The sequence below is a fragment of the Glandiceps talaboti genome, chromosome 4 (genome assembly GCF_964340395.1).
Source record: "Glandiceps talaboti chromosome 4, keGlaTala1.1, whole genome shotgun sequence".
NCBI lineage: Eukaryota > Metazoa > Hemichordata > Enteropneusta > Spengelidae > Glandiceps > Glandiceps talaboti.
In genome coordinates, this window is record NC_135552.1 from 10,270,191 (window position 1) to 10,287,930 (window position 17,740).

At 37.5% G+C, this 17,740-nt stretch overlaps 2 protein-coding genes across 2 annotated transcripts; one reads left to right on the forward strand and one right to left on the reverse strand.

The window, feature by feature from the left end:
• Nucleotides 1-344: 344 nt before the first annotated feature.
• On the reverse strand, nucleotides 345-10,521 carry LOC144434136 (uncharacterized). The gene is made up of 8 exons (XM_078122591.1): nucleotides 10,395-10,521; nucleotides 8,225-8,395; nucleotides 3,929-8,031; nucleotides 3,464-3,537; nucleotides 2,438-2,588; nucleotides 1,498-1,658; nucleotides 936-1,087; nucleotides 345-429 (listed from the first exon to the last, which is right to left on the reverse strand). Exons 2-8 carry the CDS (start codon nucleotides 8,353-8,355, stop codon nucleotides 345-347), a joined length of 4,857 nt encoding a protein of 1,618 aa, XP_077978717.1. The 5' UTR covers nucleotides 8,356-8,395; nucleotides 10,395-10,521.
• A 225-nt stretch (nucleotides 10,522-10,746) lies between these two features.
• LOC144434059 (splicing factor 3A subunit 2-like) lies at nucleotides 10,747-17,201 on the forward strand. The gene is made up of 8 exons (XM_078122512.1): nucleotides 10,747-10,816; nucleotides 11,442-11,610; nucleotides 12,507-12,625; nucleotides 13,293-13,402; nucleotides 14,252-14,301; nucleotides 14,917-15,057; nucleotides 15,426-15,494; nucleotides 15,991-17,201. The coding sequence occupies exons 2-8, from the start codon at nucleotides 11,485-11,487 to the stop codon at nucleotides 16,495-16,497; spliced, it is 1,122 nt and encodes a 373-aa protein (XP_077978638.1). The 5' UTR covers nucleotides 10,747-10,816; nucleotides 11,442-11,484; the 3' UTR covers nucleotides 16,498-17,201.
• The last annotated feature ends 539 nt before the right edge of the window (nucleotides 17,202-17,740 follow it).

A 17,740-nucleotide genomic window follows, 5' to 3' on the forward strand; every position in this document is an offset into this window, starting at 1 on the left:
AACGTGGAAATGTACACGTGTTAGGGATTCTTAGAAAGGATAATTATATTTATATAAACTCATAGGAGGGCATTTTTCTGTAATGTAATGTACATTAATATGGACTGTCTTACAAAGACAGTTATATGCTGTATATACATCTTCTTTCCAACAGAGTGTGTGCCACAATCAACCACGGTCATTCTAGGAATTGTGGTTTTTGTGTTTCTGTACAGCTGAAATTTGCCCATCGGTAGTACATCTACAGAGCAATTAACTGCTACACTTATTTAGTAGCTGCTGTATAGACACTTATGTATGAAGAACAAAGTATTAATGGTGTACATTCCAAATCTAAGCATTTTTTACCTGTTGGCATGTTTATTCACCATGGCATATAAAGCTTCATCTGTTAATGCTTGGCATCCATTCAGGCAAACAGCCTCCAATCTACAACAAATGAAAATCATGTGTTTATACATTCGTTTCATTTGGATGATTTTCAACAGGCTAGAGTTCTCCTCAACTTTTTTTATTTACATGATATTTAAGATGAAGAACGTGTAATATATGCTAGTGATGTATTCTGCTAGGGCAAAAAAATAAACCGACACAAACTTGAGAGCACATTCATAAAAAGTACTTATCTACATAAATTATGTATATTATACATGCACCCTACTAATCCCCATCCCCAACTCCCAACCCCCATTCATTACCACCACCTCACACACACACACACACACACACACACACACACACACACACACACACACACACACACACACACACACACACACACACACACACACACACACACACACACACACACACACACATACATACATACATACATACACACGTGGCACATGGAACATGGACATTCACTACTGAGGGAAAATTGTCAAAAAACTGTCAACATTAAAACAAATGAGATTTGAAAGTTCTTCCCCTACCTGTTTGAACTGTCTGCTATTGCTACTACAGCATTGTCAGTCACATTGCACCAACTTGCATCAATAACAGCTAACTCAGGACATCTAGTAGCATGGAGTAGTATTGAATCACCAACTAACTCACCCTGACTACAACCGCTGATGTTTAGTTCCTTCAACAAAACATACTCAGTGTTAAGACATACAAAGCCCACTAATTCTATATCATGGTCATATTTTAATTAAAAGAACCTCTTAACAACGCTCAGTAAAAAAAAAAACCAGTGCACCAATAGACAAGCACAAACCCTGGTCTATAATTTCAAACAGAATGTTGAACAGTGAATATAAGGTGCTTTTCTTACCAAAGACATGTGCTTTTTGTAAACCATGCATGATATTTTGGTCAACATCTTGAGTCAGAGATCAGCAGAGCTGTAACTGGCAACTGAACACAGGCATGGTGAAAGGATTTGTGTATGCAAAGTGATCCAAGCCAATGCCTGTAGACAGCCAAGAATTCTACAAAAAACCCAAATTTAAGTGTACTTCCATGTGAATACTTAACTTCAATTATTCTTACCTCTAGACTTGAACTGCAAGCTCTAAATAAACTTCTAAGTCCAGAGCTAGTGATCCGAGCACCTCGACATTGCACTAAGGATAAAGTGGTTGGACATTTCTTTCCAATTTCTTCTAACCACTCATCATGTAATGTTTTCTTTTCAAGACTAATATGTCTCCCTGTTCACATCAAAATAAAAAAATGAAATTTTTTCATTAAATCTGACATACTGTCCTATTAAGGATGAGATGCAGTTCTGTTGGCGTATATTTTCCACTCAATTTTTTCACAGTAAAGACAAGATCAATACACTAAGTGTTACCTGGTGACATTTTGGGGTCATCTCGTCATGTTTTGCCTCCCAGAAATGTTTAAAAAGAACATTTTGCTACCAGTTGTAATTTAACTTTAAACAAACTATCGCAAACATTTTTCAATTTTCTACAGTACTGGAAACTTTGGAATCTCAACTAAAATTTGTGTTCTTCCTTGCTGTTTCTTGTTCTAATAGCATCCTAATACTGTAAAGGATCAAGTAGGGTTGTAATTTAAATGAGTTTAAAGGGGCACATATAGCCGCACAAGCTGAGTTTGTATTTGGTCTTAGTTTTGGCTGCATGTTTAAAAGGTACTCACAGTATTCTACTTACTGAAGTACACTTAGCCACCACTTACTACTGATTGAACTCAAACCTAGTATTCAGTTACAACTCATGAACGATCCGATGATGTAATTTATCATACGTATCAAAAATTATTCAGAAATTCCTACTATGCAATCAGCTTTTCTAACAATGCCAGAAGACAACTGTAATGTCAATAGAATTGAAGGCATTCATGAACATTAACATTATACAGGAATGTGATTTTATGTTTGTATTTCACTTGTGTAAAAAGCTTATAAAGTCAGCTTGTGCCACTTTAAGTACGTTCATGAAACATAATTTAACCAACTTACATAACGAGTCATCTCTAGCTATCCTGTCAAACAGATGACAGACAAGAGCACATCTTGCTAAGTCTCTGTGATTCAGAAATGCAAATATCTTCAAGAGAATCTCATCTGGCAGAAGCTGCCAGATAGACAAACTTCTTCCCTCCCTTGGACTCTGAAAAGATAAAGAATGGAAAAAATTCATATTCTCTTTATCATACATCTTGGAATGGTTGATGCAGTACAGCTGAATACCTCCTTTCTGATGTGCTAGCCTGGTATTACCACTGGGCTGACAAAGGTTACTACCTCTTCCAGTTGTTATTACATGCTGACGAGAGATTTTAATGCCAGCCTGATGTTCAGACTCGAATAGCCTGGTGTTAACATTGGACTGGTGTGGGCATTAACTCTCCAGTAGCTAACACATACTGATGAGGTTTTCATGCCCGCCTCAGAACAGCCTGGTGTTAACATTGGACTGGTGTGGGCATTAAATCTCCAGTAGCTAACACATGCTTGTGAGATGTTAGTGCCACTATTAAAGTAGTACAACACAATGCTAGTCAAGTTAAAAAGTGATACTAGAACTACTGTAATTACCATTTAACTCCAGATCAGACTCTTGTTCCTTAGCATCATTGATAGAGAATACAGGAATATTTCTAAACATCACAACCAATATCATCATGAGTAATAAAATACACTACATCATAGGAGGTACTATTCATTTACATTCACAGGAATTTTTTCCTCATTTTTGTCAATTTTTTCATAAATTCACTAATACATAATTAAAGTTCATGTTTACATTTGTAACATTTAGGTACATTATACAATACACATGTAGTTTTTAATACATAGAATGCATCCAGTGAGGGACACACAGTTTCAATTGAAAAACATCGAGACTATAAACTGAATTGGAAGTCTACCAATCATCCCAGTCATCCTCATCCAACACACTGCCACACATAAATCTCATAACTCCAATCTCAATTAATAGGGCTATACATTTGACCATAAAATAGAATTTCTTACTGTACTCACCTCTAGGAGAAGTTTTAAAGTGAGTGGTGGAACACTGCTTGGGCCATGACTATTCAACGGTCTGGTAGTGCTATCTGTAAGACAAGAAACCAGTTTCAAATTGAAAATAGAAGAAATCTGGAAATCTCCAGGTATCCCAAATTTCTTGCTTTACTTAATCCTGTCTCTACTGGGGGGTGGGGTGGGGTGGGGATGGGGGTGGGACTGGAGTAATTGTTTGGACATAAACAAATTACAAATAGAGAAAAAGAGGATGAACCACAGAAAGGAAAATGTTGTCATTATTAAACATGAATTTTGAAAACCATGTTGTATTATAAATGGGCAAAATCAGTCTTCAGGAAACAATTGTAGGCTGAAAAAATTACAGAATTTTCTCCTAAAGAAAATGTGCAGATTTTCAGTCTTGGCTACGAATGGTAAGGTTAATACTGAAATTCCTAAATAGTTGAAAAATCAACATACCTGACAGCTGTGCGGGATTTACTTGGAAAAATTTATCTTCCTGACTTCTTCCACCTCTCTGACCTGTAGCCGACTTTGATCTTTGAGGGCCATCAGTACCAAAGTCACCTTCATTTTTGTGTCTTGTACTTGCAGACTTTGGTCTCTGTCTCTGTGTATCATTATCATTGTTATTATTATTTGAGGAGGAATAATTAGTGCTCTGTCTGTTGGCAGATTTGGTTTTGGTTTTATTTCTTGCAGTGTTACTACTTGTTGCAGTACCTACTGACTTCTTAGCACTGAGTGGTCTTGGTTGTGGAGACAATTTTCTTGTTGTACATGTATCAACACTTGCCCAGGTACTGAGCTCATTCTTGTTATAAGTATCCCAGGCAGTACTGGACCTTGACCAATGTCTCTGGTATGGTCCCTCTTCAACATATTGCCGAGTTTTGCTTTTACTACCAGAAGATGAAGGTCTAGTTTGAGTTTTCTCACTGACTGATCTCTGAGGACCAGCACTACTTGGTCTTGGCTGGCTTGTTGTAACGGGAGCCAAGAGTACCCCAGGTTTGACTCTGGGATCTTTCAGGAATATTTCAAAGAGAGGATGCGGGGCATCATCTGGAACATCACTAGAATCTTCTACAACACTAACATCATTCTCATGCTCTGGTGGACTCTCGGATTCTACACCAGGAGTGTCTTGACTAGTTCCCTGACTTCCATCAGAAATGTCATCAAATATCTCTCGTCCCTGTTTAGGATTCCCCTTCCCTAGTGAAGGTTTGTCAGGCTGTGTTCCTTCCAACTGTCTCTGCCTCTCAAGGTGAAGTAGGTATTGCTCATATGCGGTCAGTTGTCTTTCTACCACTTGCTTCTCTTCTTGGGTCAAATCATTTTCCTTTACACTCTTTGAACTCTCATCTGGATCTGGTGAACTATTGTCGATAAAAACTTTCTGAACTGTGTGGTCAGGATCTTTTCTATCAACTTCAATAGACATTGCATGCATGTCATTTGCCTTTAATAGTTTTGGATCGCTGCTCTTCATATCCTTTTGAACATTTGGTGGAGACGGTAAACTATCCTGGGGACTTGGCTTGTCTTCTGGGATGTCTTCATTTTTGGGTTTCTCTTTTTCTGTAGCGTAGTTACTGGCGATGGCTCTGACAACATCTGGATGTGGTTCTGATTGTACTCCTATTAGTACACATCCACATTCTAAACACCATGTGATGTGTTCTCGGTTTATTGCATCACACTGTGGACACATTTTAATCATCTGAACTCTACTATCAGCTGCTTTGCTAAACTCTGGACTCTTGCTCTCATCAAGCAAGTGTTCCAGACCTAATTCTGCAAGCTTCTTCTCGACATCAGAGAAACTCTTCTCCAGTACCTTATAAGTCTCAGCATTACGCTTTCTCTTATCCACATCTCTACCTGACTGGAGTCCTTTACTGTTTGCTTTGAGAATGGTCTCACCTCTGTCAAATGGTCTCATCACTTGTGTTTCTCTCATTTCAGGTGTTGCACTTTCCATTTTTCCTTCTGAATGCTGTAGATCAATGCCAGTCAAAAAATCACTAACTGACACCCCAGAACGGCCTGTGGGTTGCCTCTTTGGTTTGTGATCGGACGAATCTTGGAAGAAGTCTGTTCTTGGAGATTCAGAAGTGGGATTAGGCGGCATTTGTTTAAGGAATACATTATGAGTCATTGGATTTGCATGGGTTTGTATCCAATCATCGTACATTTCATTCATCAGATCATGACTGCTTAGCTTCTGTTGTTTAACCCTCTCAGTGGACTTTGAATGACTACCGCCCTCTGTAGGTGACGATCTGTGAGTACTTAAGTCCAAATCCTCCAAAACTGTCTTTGGAGAAAACACAGACTTTGTAACTTTCTTGCTGCTCTGTACATCATAAAAACTTGGATTCCTTGCCTCCTTACTTTGTTTGCCTATTCCATGACCAAACTTGGTTGTTAAATTTGTGCTCTTCTGCAGTGGGAAAATTTCTGATTCAACTAACTCACTCGCACCAGATGCATTACTGTCCATAGATAACCTCAAAGTAAACTCACTCTTCATAACTCTTTCCTTAGGTCTGCTCAACTTGTTCTTTGAATATCCAGGTACCCCAAGAGAATTAGTTTGCCCAACAAGTTGTTTGTGTCCAGACTTTTTAGGTTTTTTCTCTTCTTTGAAGTCTAAAAATTCAATATGATCACTTTCTTCTGAAGAGGAGGAGGGCTCAAGATTCAGATTTGGGACACCTTCAGGTTTCTTTGGAGTTTGCAGTCTTGGTGTTATTCCTATACCATTGTTAAAAACATTCATTTTCTTTCCCTCGCCTTCATCTTTATCAGAAGATTGGTTAGATTTTGGTGTTGGTATATTGGATTTTATCTGTTTCAAGGGTGAAATTGGACGGATGTCTGGACGGTGAGTTTCCAATTCTAAATCGCTCTGACTCTGATCCCCAACGGTTTCTTTATGGAAGTTCCACTCATTCCTAACATGATGTATTCCATGATCTGTTCTGTCTACTGCATCTGAATCAGAACTTGTTTCATTGAAATCCAACCCTAAATTAGTTGGTTTATGATTTCTCTGTGGAATGTCTGGCAGCTGCCTCTCAGTCCCACTTCTTGAAACATCAGTCAAAAAAAAGGTCTCTTGTGCATTAGCTGTGGTATCATAATTTCTGGTAAGAGGTGGATCTCTTTTCATCAATGATGTTTTTAAGTTTGTCATTTCATTGTTCAATCTCTCTTCTTTGCTTTCTCTGAATAAGTCATCATATAAACCAAGGGTTTCCAATTCCTTTGAAGAGACTTTTGGGCTGCCAACTTTCGATTTATTCTCAGCCAACTTATTTTTCTTATCTTTAACAACATTCTTAACAGATGTTTCCCCTGGTCGTTCTCTGAGAGTTCTCTCTTCCCATATATTCTGTTTCTTAGGAATAAAACTATCATCCCGTTTCTTTCCAACCCTTGGTGATACACGATTCCTTTCTCTGGGTGAAACTGACAGCCCTACACTGGAATTCTCAAGATGGTTTAGCTGCCTCTCAAAGTTCATTTCAACTCCTGGCGATGTGGGAAATTTGTTGACAATCTTGTGTTTACCTTCCTCTTTTGGAATATTGGTTTGTTGAAGTCTACCCATCTCTTGAAGATATTTGCGAAGTCCTTCGTCACCCTCTTTTAGAGCTTCCTGTAATCCTTTGAGATCTATAACAGGTTCTACACAATATTCAAATGCAGTGTCCCCTGTGTTCTCATTTGACTTTGTACCTTGGACTGAAAAGTTTGGGGTGCTGAGACTTTCTCTTTGAAGCTGTACCCTTTCACCATACAAATGGGTAACATCACTTACTTGTTCAAAACCATCTCTCTTAACATTATTGCCAATTGTGGCACTTTCTCTGCTAGCATGTGTAGCTCCTGACAAAATCTTTTGTGGAGGATCAACATTTTTGTTGTTAGCTCTTATTAATTCTGCTTGAATGTTCCCATTACCCTGTATAGGTATATCATTTTTAATGTCTCTGCTAGGGACTTCTTTCCTTGGCGTTTTCTTTCTTGGAGTCTTCTTCCCTTGCTGTCTGACTGGTTCAGTCGTTGTAGTAGGTGGACTTTTTTTATCATAATAAGCAAGTCTCTTGGATCTAAGGTCTTTCAGTTGTGTAGTTCTAGGAGTGTCATCAGTAGATAATCCTGAGTCAGGCACAGTGAGAAGTGTGTTATTCCCAGATGAATTGGACTTACTTGATGTGAAAACTCCATTCACTTTTCCATTTTGTTGCACTTTGTTTCTTATACCTATTACATCCACACCAACTTTTGGACCCATTGACTGTTCTATACTAGTATTCACTTGTTTGTAATCATTAGCACTGCCAGCAGAACTATGACTACTTGTCCTCACTCGGCTATTATTCAACACTTCTGTCTTCTCAACTCTATAAGTAGATCCGCCATTAGGGTGCTGACTAGACTTCTGATTACCTTCAAGATGTTCTTGTCTGAGAATGGCACTTCTTGACCTTAGGGTATCAAGGTCAAAGTCAACACTGCCATGGTCTCCATTCTGGCCAGGGTAGGAGCTTAACAGATGACAAAAAGAGAAATAAGTAAAGCTTTTAAAGTAAGTCAAAACAAGTTTAATGACATGACAACAAAATTAAAGCTAAACTTGCAGTTCCTGACTTCTTTTCTATTTTTTTTGCAAAAGTAAAAAACAGTCACTATATACTTTAGATGGGCATGGAAAAAAAAAGTCAACGTGATATTATTTACCTGTCATGTTCTTCCAAATCTTGTAGTAATCTTTCTCTGTCTGCCTTCACACTCTTCCACATAGATGCCCGTAAGTCAGTCATATAGACTGAAGCAAGGTCTCTGGCTTCGCTATCACTGATATCAGACATTGTGGTGGTGGATTTTCAAAATCAACTGTCCAGAAATGTACTGCAAATTATAAATAGCAAAAATTATAGCACAGTAGGTTGCAGATGTATTGAATATGTCTGTGAATGCAAAAGTGACATACATGTACAAAACTTCACATACAATGTATATAATAGTCTGTAAGGTATGCCGTGTCGGGGTGCCCTCACACATCGCCCAACCCTTCCCAGAGAGGTGAGAGGAGGAATGTCCCGACGTATCTTACACTCTAATGTAGATACAGTAGTCATTCAATATTTATTTTAGGGCCTTCATAGTATATGCCCAGCAGTAATCAACTGAACTGAAATATTTTGAGCAATGTTCACTTGAGTGTTTACTGGATAAGGACCAATATCCTATAATTTCAGCAAAACAATAGAGATTGATTAAAATAACAAAATAGCCTATTAATATGCAAATTGGCCAATGTACTATGAGAAAATCTTGGGTAGATCACTGCTTTTGTCTCGACCAGGTTTATTATAACTCTTTTCAAAAACTACAACTGGTCTGGATATAGAATATCGTTGATTTTATTGTGAAAACTGCAGTCAGTCCAACTGCAAAGATGAGCTAATTTGAAGACATTAAACTTGACAGTATGTAAAATTGGGGTTTGTTAAGTCAACATGTCCTTTGGGCTATGTTAAAGTTTATTTCACAAGGATATTTAGGGTAAAAAGGTTCACATTGAGTTCTAAATGCAAGTAGCAGTGGTTTCACTACACTTATGATATTACAAGATTATATTAAGATTACAAGTAGTAATATGTAACATTGTAAGTCCACAGTGACCCATAGATTGACAGTACTGATCACTTTTTTGCAGGTAAATTCTATATACTAGGTGACTTACATATGGACTTTGTTTAAAACATATACCGGTATATGTATACATGATTCACTGTATTGTAGGAACTTAAATCATAAATTGTGTTGTCATGCCAAACAATCAATAGCTTGTCAATAATTTTTCTGATCTTTGCACTGGTGTTGTTTTTTGGTAAAATGCAGTCACTAATGGCAAGGTATCAGTTACACACACACACACACACACACACACACACACACACACACACACACACACACACAGTGACACACACATCTACATGATGTGCATCATGTAGAAATATTAGGTGTAAAAAAAATTGTGTGGTTCCCATTACATTCAATTTCAAAATAGGTGGGGTAGGTATATTTTTTATTTTATTCTAATTTATTTTTCTTCATGTGTGAGTGTCTAGTTGAGGTTTTCCATTGTTTTCCAAATGGTCTCTGTGTTGTTTATTTCTTTCTATCAGATATATAGCCATTACAGATAGGAAGAATAGTTTTATATTGTCTTTTTAAGTTGACGTCAGTTTCCGTGCCAACCATCTCTAGCGAGACTTCACGATTTTCGCGATTTAATTATCATTTTTCTCGAATATGTAAAAAAAAAGTTTAGGGTCGGCGTGAAAAACTGGGGGGGGGGGGGGTGTCGGGAAACCGGAACCAAACAACTCTTTTTATTTGGCCTTAGATTATTTAAAAAATATAACAAGCTAGAAACCAATTATCTAAATGGAAAACAATTATATTCGCCATGGTTGCATAATTGCAATTAAAGTGATGAGATATCTAGGCACTTCATGTATTGAATTGAATTGCATGCAAACATTCTATGGCATTTGGGCCATTCAAATGAAAATTAAAAACATCTGTTGAATCAGTTGATTGATTTGTTTTGACAAGCACTAGGCAACTTCGTATCAGTTAATAGACGCATAAAAGATCGGCAAGGTCGTGGCGGTGTGAAAAATTACAAAGGCAATGCATTCATGTTTTACTCTCTACAACTGTCATTTAACAATGTGTGAAATGGTGAATACTCTTTTTTAAATTAAAGTTACCACTCTTTACTGATCTGACACACGTACATTTCCAATAATAATATTGCCCGTCACGTTCAAAATACTGTGTCCATGTTCATCATTGTTATGTACGGTTTCATGGACGTCATGCCACAACTACTTACCTAGCTATTCGCAATGAGGCTCCTGTAAAGAAATTTTGTAAATGCGGCCGACATTATTCGAGAAAAACTCGTCCTGGCGCCAAAAATGAAGCCGTTCAATTTTGCACCTCAGGTATCCAGTCGGCCATATTTGTTTGGGGTTGTCTAGGCTCGAACAAAAGAATTATATTTGTCGTTAAATTTACAGGATATTATATTAAGAAAAGAATTTATTGTCAAAAGTGATCTTTTCATACAATATCTTATTGATGTGTGTCTACAAATGAAGTATAATATTATATTTTTGTTCCCATTATGAAAAGCAGTTATTTTCATATAAAACTGTCTTTGTAAAAGGATTATCTACTTCCGGTGGCCGCCATTGATTGACCAAGAAAGCGTGGACAGAACGTTTTGTTTTGAATCAAACGTAGGAAATTGAGGTATCTGTTTTGTTCCATTTCTTTATATATTTATACAAGTAGATTTTCATATATCAAAATGACCAGTTTCATGGGCTCAGTGATATTTTTTGTGCATCATCGTCATGTCAGCAGAATTTGATCATGGACTCGAGGGCAAATTTTAGCAGCAGAGCACTGCTGCCAGTGCCACAAATGCCAATGGGATACGATAAGAGCATTGCCGGTAGATAGTGGACGAATCGCTGCTGTAAATCGGACATGTTTCTTTGTTGTCAACGTTAGAGAGCCTTAATGTAAGGCTTGCCCACTAAGTTGTGAAACGTCGTGCACGTTCTTTGCGTTCCACCCGGCAGGTCCTGTACTGAGTCTGTCCAATTCCATGGTCTGTCTTCATCATATGTAGGCCGCTGTGTGCAGGATTTCACATGATGTTATGTACATTTTGTATGTTGTGAGACATGTTACATTTATGTCCATTTAGCAAAAGACTACTCATGGAGGTATATTGGTTCTCTATGGACTACTTGTGTTTCTTTGATCGTAGCCAAATTAATATCCATGTTTATAAAAAAAAATGTTGAATATGTTGCTGGCTGTTTGATTTTTTAAAGTTTTTTCTTAAACTTGTCTTTTTCCCCCACAGATTTAAATCCATATAAAATTCTAGACCACAGAAGGAAACCAACATGGATTTCCAGCACAGAGCTGGTGGTAAGACAGGTAGTGGTGGTGTCGCCTCAGCGTCAGAATCCAACAGAGATAGAAGAGAAAGACTTCGACAGCTCGCATTGGAAACTATAGACTTAGCAAAGGTAAGCCAAAAATAACAAGATTTGCAAAGTTCCGTTTCAAACAACTTTTAATTTTTGATTTTGATATTTGTCAACAGGAAAATTGTGATTCCTTCATAATGCATTTACCCCTCTCTAGGCATTCCTGTAGTACCATGCAAGATTACTAATACTTTCTGTTACAATTCTTCAGTGTAAATACCAACATGTACTGGTTTGCTTGGTACAATTAAATGTGATTTTATTGAATTCTAAGAGTAAGTTAAAAAAAGTTGTGCATTCACAACTTCACAGACTTTTAATATAGTGCTCAATATTTTTGTGGTATAGAATCAATTTATAATGTTTGGAGAGTTAGCACCTTTTCAACAACAACCAACAGTTCACAATATTTTATCCATGACTATGACAGAACCCTATGACACACAAGTGCAAGTGTGGTACACTCGAGGTATTTGCACAAGTGCTTACAGTGTTCTCTGCAGCCATACTTCAATCATGGAGACTCACTAATACATCCATGCTTCAATGCACACAGTAAGTGAAAGTGCACTAGAAAACACTGCAAGCATGGAGTGCAAATACCCTTGAGTACCCACACTGGCACTCATGGTGTTCTGTTATCATTACACATTAGGTTTATCCAAAACAACAGACTCTGTAAAATCATATGTGTAATCACTCTCTTTTGGGTTCAAGCAACTATCCTGTCCTCATTTGCATGTCATTTGCATACAAGTATGCAATAATGTGCAAATACCAATAGTATATATGCATCGGTGCAAGTAATCACAGGTACATGATTATATAATACATGTCAAAAAAAACTAATAATATCATAACAGACTTTAATCAGATTGAGTGTCAATATGTGTGAAATCCCTAATTTGAATTATTTTATCTTTACCTTTTGACAGGATCCCTATTTTATGAAAAATCATTTAGGTTCATATGAATGTAAACTATGTCTGACGTTACACAACAATGAAGGTAGTTATCTAGCTCACACACAAGGCAAGAAACATCAGTCAAATCTGTAAGTATACTATATCACAGTGCTACATATACCAATGTTACTACCAAATGTGGAACTGTACCCCATTTCTTGATACCAGACACAGTCTCAGCACATCTATTGATAATCACAACGTGTCTGATACTATAAAAGAGGGCATAGTTACACAGTTTGTAACAAACAAAATACTGCAGGCCACATGACAAATTTAACATATGAATATTGGTGGAGGGTCTATGGGTCTACTGCATTTGTAAATCCAAATCTCACATTCTGTAACAAAATAACTTTGTCATCAATAATCTTATTTCCAGAGAGTGAAACAGTGTTTTCATAAACTTTTGGGTCTGGATAGTCATTTCATGCACTCCTAAGTGCTTATTACCTTCTGATAAATAGTCATGAATATTCATTGTTCAACTAATATGGATGTGTGTGTCTGTTAAGTCCCATGTGGCAACACAGGGCCACTATGAGAACAATGAAGGTGAAAAATAGTTTAAATTTGGCGTTTCTTGTATTCAAATGAAATTTATGTGATGTGATATCATGAGTCAACTAGAACGCAGAGTTTAGGAAATTACGTCTATTTCTTGGAGTGGTGTTCCCTGTAACTAACTACCCATCACTGTTGTTAGATTTGTATACCATTATTAAACAACTGAACATCATCTTTCTACATTTACAGTGGGAGGAGGGCAGCAAAGGAGGCCAAGGAGTCACCAGCACAACCAGCACCAGAGAAAGCTAGAGTAGAAATCAAGAAATTTGTAAAAATAGGAAGGCCTGGCTACAAAGGTAACACATTTTAGCAGTAGAGTTATAGAATGTATGGTTTGCATGTTTGAAATGTAAATCTATGTTTGATAGTACGTATACCACCAGAGAGTGTTCATAAAGTGCAGGTGAGGTGGTTATTTGCTTACATCTGTTTAAAGCTACACTAGCTGTAACTGGGCATTTTTTTTTTAAATCAGACAACCAACGATACATTCACTGAAAGCTGTTAAAATGCCAATAATTAGGCACTATACATATCAATTAGAGGTCTATTTTATCTATAAACTCTGCAATCATAGATTGAAATTGTGACTGTGTTGGGGCGTTGATTTTTGGTGCATACCCTAAAATCGATTTGATTGTATATATTGTACCATACTACGTGTACTGCTACACAAATGTGTTTACTCACAGGTCATTTAATACTATTCAAGGTGTACAATTTTATGATTACATCATTATATGTAATAAAACAGTTTCAAAAAATGTCCCGGTTTTAGCTTTTGTCAGCTTTAAAGTAAACTAAAAAATTTAACAGTAACTATGCTTTTCAATTAACTGAGTGTACACAGAGTAGAATATACAGTTTGCCCACTAAGAGTAACCAAAGTCTATTTAGTACGTTTGTTAAAAATTAGCATATTATATCATCAATTCATTTACCACAACCCACGACATGTATTTCTTGTGAAACTTAGATTAAAACTTCTCAATTTGCACATTAGTTATTTACTTTGTGTAAAGCCAAAAACAGCTTTAAATACAATACTTGTCTCTATTTTTTATGTTAAAATTATGAAAAATACATGGATGTTTTTTTTTACTTGAGGATAATCATTTGTGATCATACATTTTTGTCAATTTCAGTAACCAAGCAGAGAGATCCAGAGAATGGGCAACAGAGTTTACTATTTCAGGTAAAGACTTGGAGAAAAGAAATCTGTGATCTTTTATTTATGCCATCTGATAAAGTCTTTGTACAATGTGAGCTTGTTTCAAATGTGTGTGTATTGTTATATGTGTGTGTGGTATGTGTTAATATATTTGTCTTATGTTGTAGATATGTACCTTCTTGTTGAGCTGTTGCGAATGTTTGTTTGTTTGTTTGTTTGTTTGTTTGACTTTATTTAAACTCGCTAAATTGTTGAGCCCCAAAGGCTCTTCTAACAGTGTTGAGTATTGAACACAATGTTAAGTAAAACTGTATGTAGATACAAAGTATGACCTAAAAACTTGTAGCAACATGTCACCAAGGCCTGAGATTCAAACTTCTTTGCATAGTTTTATTAGAACAATTTAACTAAGGTTCTGTTTATGTCATAGATATGCTTGAATGTATGTATGTATGTATGTCTATGTATGTCTGTGTGGGTGTGGGTGCGTATGTGTATGTATGTGTGTGTTCTTAGGTCATAAACCACTGAGTCAATTCTTTTTCTTGAAATGTGTTTGTTATGTCATTATATATATTCAGTACATTATGATATTATCTGAAGTTTATACATAAAACTCTTATATTTCCCCATTACCAGGTTGATTATCCAGAAATTGTAGAAGGACTTCTGCCACGACATCGATTTATGTCAGCATATGAACAGAAAGTGGAACCACCAGATAGAAAATGGCAATATTTATTATTTGCTGCTGAACCATATGAAACTATTTCCTTCAAGGTAAACGCTATAATTCAATATTCCCCCAATATTTGTCTTTAAAATATGTGTGACCTAAGGGGGCTTTGTCACTACTTGTCTAGTGACCTGTAGGGATAAAACCCTTAGGTGACGGGTCACAAGTATTTTCTGGCTGAATGAAGAAAAATATTGGAGAAGAACATAATACCAGCACCAGTAATATCAAAGAAAAATCAGGGAAAATAATGGATGTTTTGACTCATATTTTGAACACAGCAGAACCAGTGATGTAGACATGCATTGTCATGGCATAGACAACGACCTAATAAACTGGCTGGGATTGCAACAGATTACTTCAGTTATTCACTGTAGAGATTTCATGTAAATGTTGTTGTATAATTTATCAGGTTCCTAGCCGAGAGGTCGATAAAGCAGATGGTAAATTCTGGGCACAGTGGAATAGAGAAACTAAGCAGGTGAGTGAGGTTTTTACATACATGTATTTTTTTTTTCATTTTTTTCGTGGAGTGGGGAGTCAAGCCCAGAGACTTGTCGATAGTGTTACTGTATCAAGAAGCTCTCTACACAAGCCAATGCTTTCTCCTTAAACTTTAAAGCACAGAAATCTGTTCTAAATTTAAAATTACCAGCCATAGCTGTGTTGAATTTAAGTCAGTTTTCAGGCATTTGTAATTGACTGCCCTCCCAATTTAAATCACACGATAATGCAATTACATCGTGGGATTACATATAAGATCCACTTAGATTTAGCAGAGCTGTTATTGTAAGTTCAAATTCAGAACTAATTTCTGTACCTCTAAGGCTATGCCTGTAGGCTGTGGGTGGTCTTGATAGCAAAGATTTGTAGCATACATGGTTCATCTTGTAAGGGGTCTATTAAGTTGTATTGAGAATTATTGATATTACATTATAAATTTCTAAAAGTGACGTTCTTTTCTTTGTATTTTCCAGTTCTTTTTACAGTTTGCTTTCAAGATGGACAATAGAAACTTTCCTCCACATCAAGGGCATCCATCAGGACATGGTGGTCCACCTGGACATAGTGGTCCACCTGGGCATGGTGGACCACCAGGACATGGTGGTCCTCAGGGGCCTGGAGGCCCTCCAGGCCATCATGGTCCACCAGGGCCTGGAGGCCCTCCGGGCCACCATGGTGGTCCACCAGGACATGGTCCTCCAGGACAAAGTGGACCACCAGGACATGGTGGTCCCCCAGGACATGGTGGCCCACCAGGACATGGTGGTCCGTTGGGTCCTGGTGGCCCTCCAGGACATGGTCCACCTGGCCATAGCGGTCCACCAGGACACAGCGGCCCACCACCAAGAGGACCTCCACCACCAGCACCACCTCCTCCCCCTTCAGGAGTTCCACCACCTGGTTTGCCTCCTCCAAGACACAACCTTATGCCACCAGGCAGTGCCCCTCCTCCACCTCCACCTCCATTTCCTCAACGATAAAAAAAATAACAATCTGCAGTACATTCCATGGTTACATGGAACAAGATCTTGTTTAGAGTTTGTAACATGCACGTCCTGAAGAAACATCGGTTACATACAGAGTTGCTGTCAGCCTTTTGGATCAGTTCCCTAGTTTGGTGGAATTATAATTTGTACTAATGTATGTGCCACTGAAGTCATATCATTGAAAATTCCCCATAAAAAATATGACGACAACCTTCTTTAACATTGAAATAGCTCATATAGCTAAAAGTCCAAGTTTGTCTTGTTGCAAAGGGGAATTATTCTTGCATGTACTAGTATAGTGACTGTTAAGCAGACACACTGAACATCCTTTAAAAAAAAAAAAAAACCTATCAACAATTTTAATGAAACTCGCTGAGATTGGTGTCTGAACATATTAATGTCCTAAATGTCTAGTTACTTTTCAGCAAAAGTTTTTAAAAATTGTGTAACAGATATTAAATAAGTGCACAATTTGATTCAAAAAGTCAACTTTATTTGTCTGCATATATATTCCTTCCTTTGAATTCTGTATAAACCTGTTGGAAGACACTTGACCTGTTAGAAGCACTAGAATTATCTTTAGAAGACATTATATGATACTTTTATTAACTGAGACTTTTGAGTCCACAGTTGATAGAGACTTATTTTGTATGAAACTGTGGAATGTATGTTTAATTTCAACTGCCAAGACATTGTGTTTTTACAGTCATTAAAGATACTTTCTAGAAAGATATTAGTGTATGCTGCCTTGGTATTTCACCCCCCCCCCCCCCTACTAGTGTATGCTGTATTGATATTTCAACCCCCTCCACTACAGTGTATGCTGCCTTGGTATTTCAACTACCTCCACTCGTCTATGCTGCCTTTATATTTCAACCCCCTCCACTACAGTGTATGATGCCTAGATATATCACCCCCCCCCTCCCATTACAATGTATGATGCCTTGATATTTCAACCCCCTCCACTACAGTGTATGCTGCCTTGATATTTCAACCCCCCACTACAGTGTATGCTGCCTTGATATTTCAACCCCCTCCCCTACAGTGTATGCTGCCTTGATATTTCAACCCCCTCCCCTACAGTGTATGCTGCCTTGATATTTCAACCCCCTCCACTACAGTGTATGCTGCCTTGATATTTCAACCCCCTCCACTACAGTGTGTGCTGCCTTGATATTTCAACCCCCTCCACTACAGTGTGTGCTGCCTTGATATTTCAACCCCCTCCACTACAGTG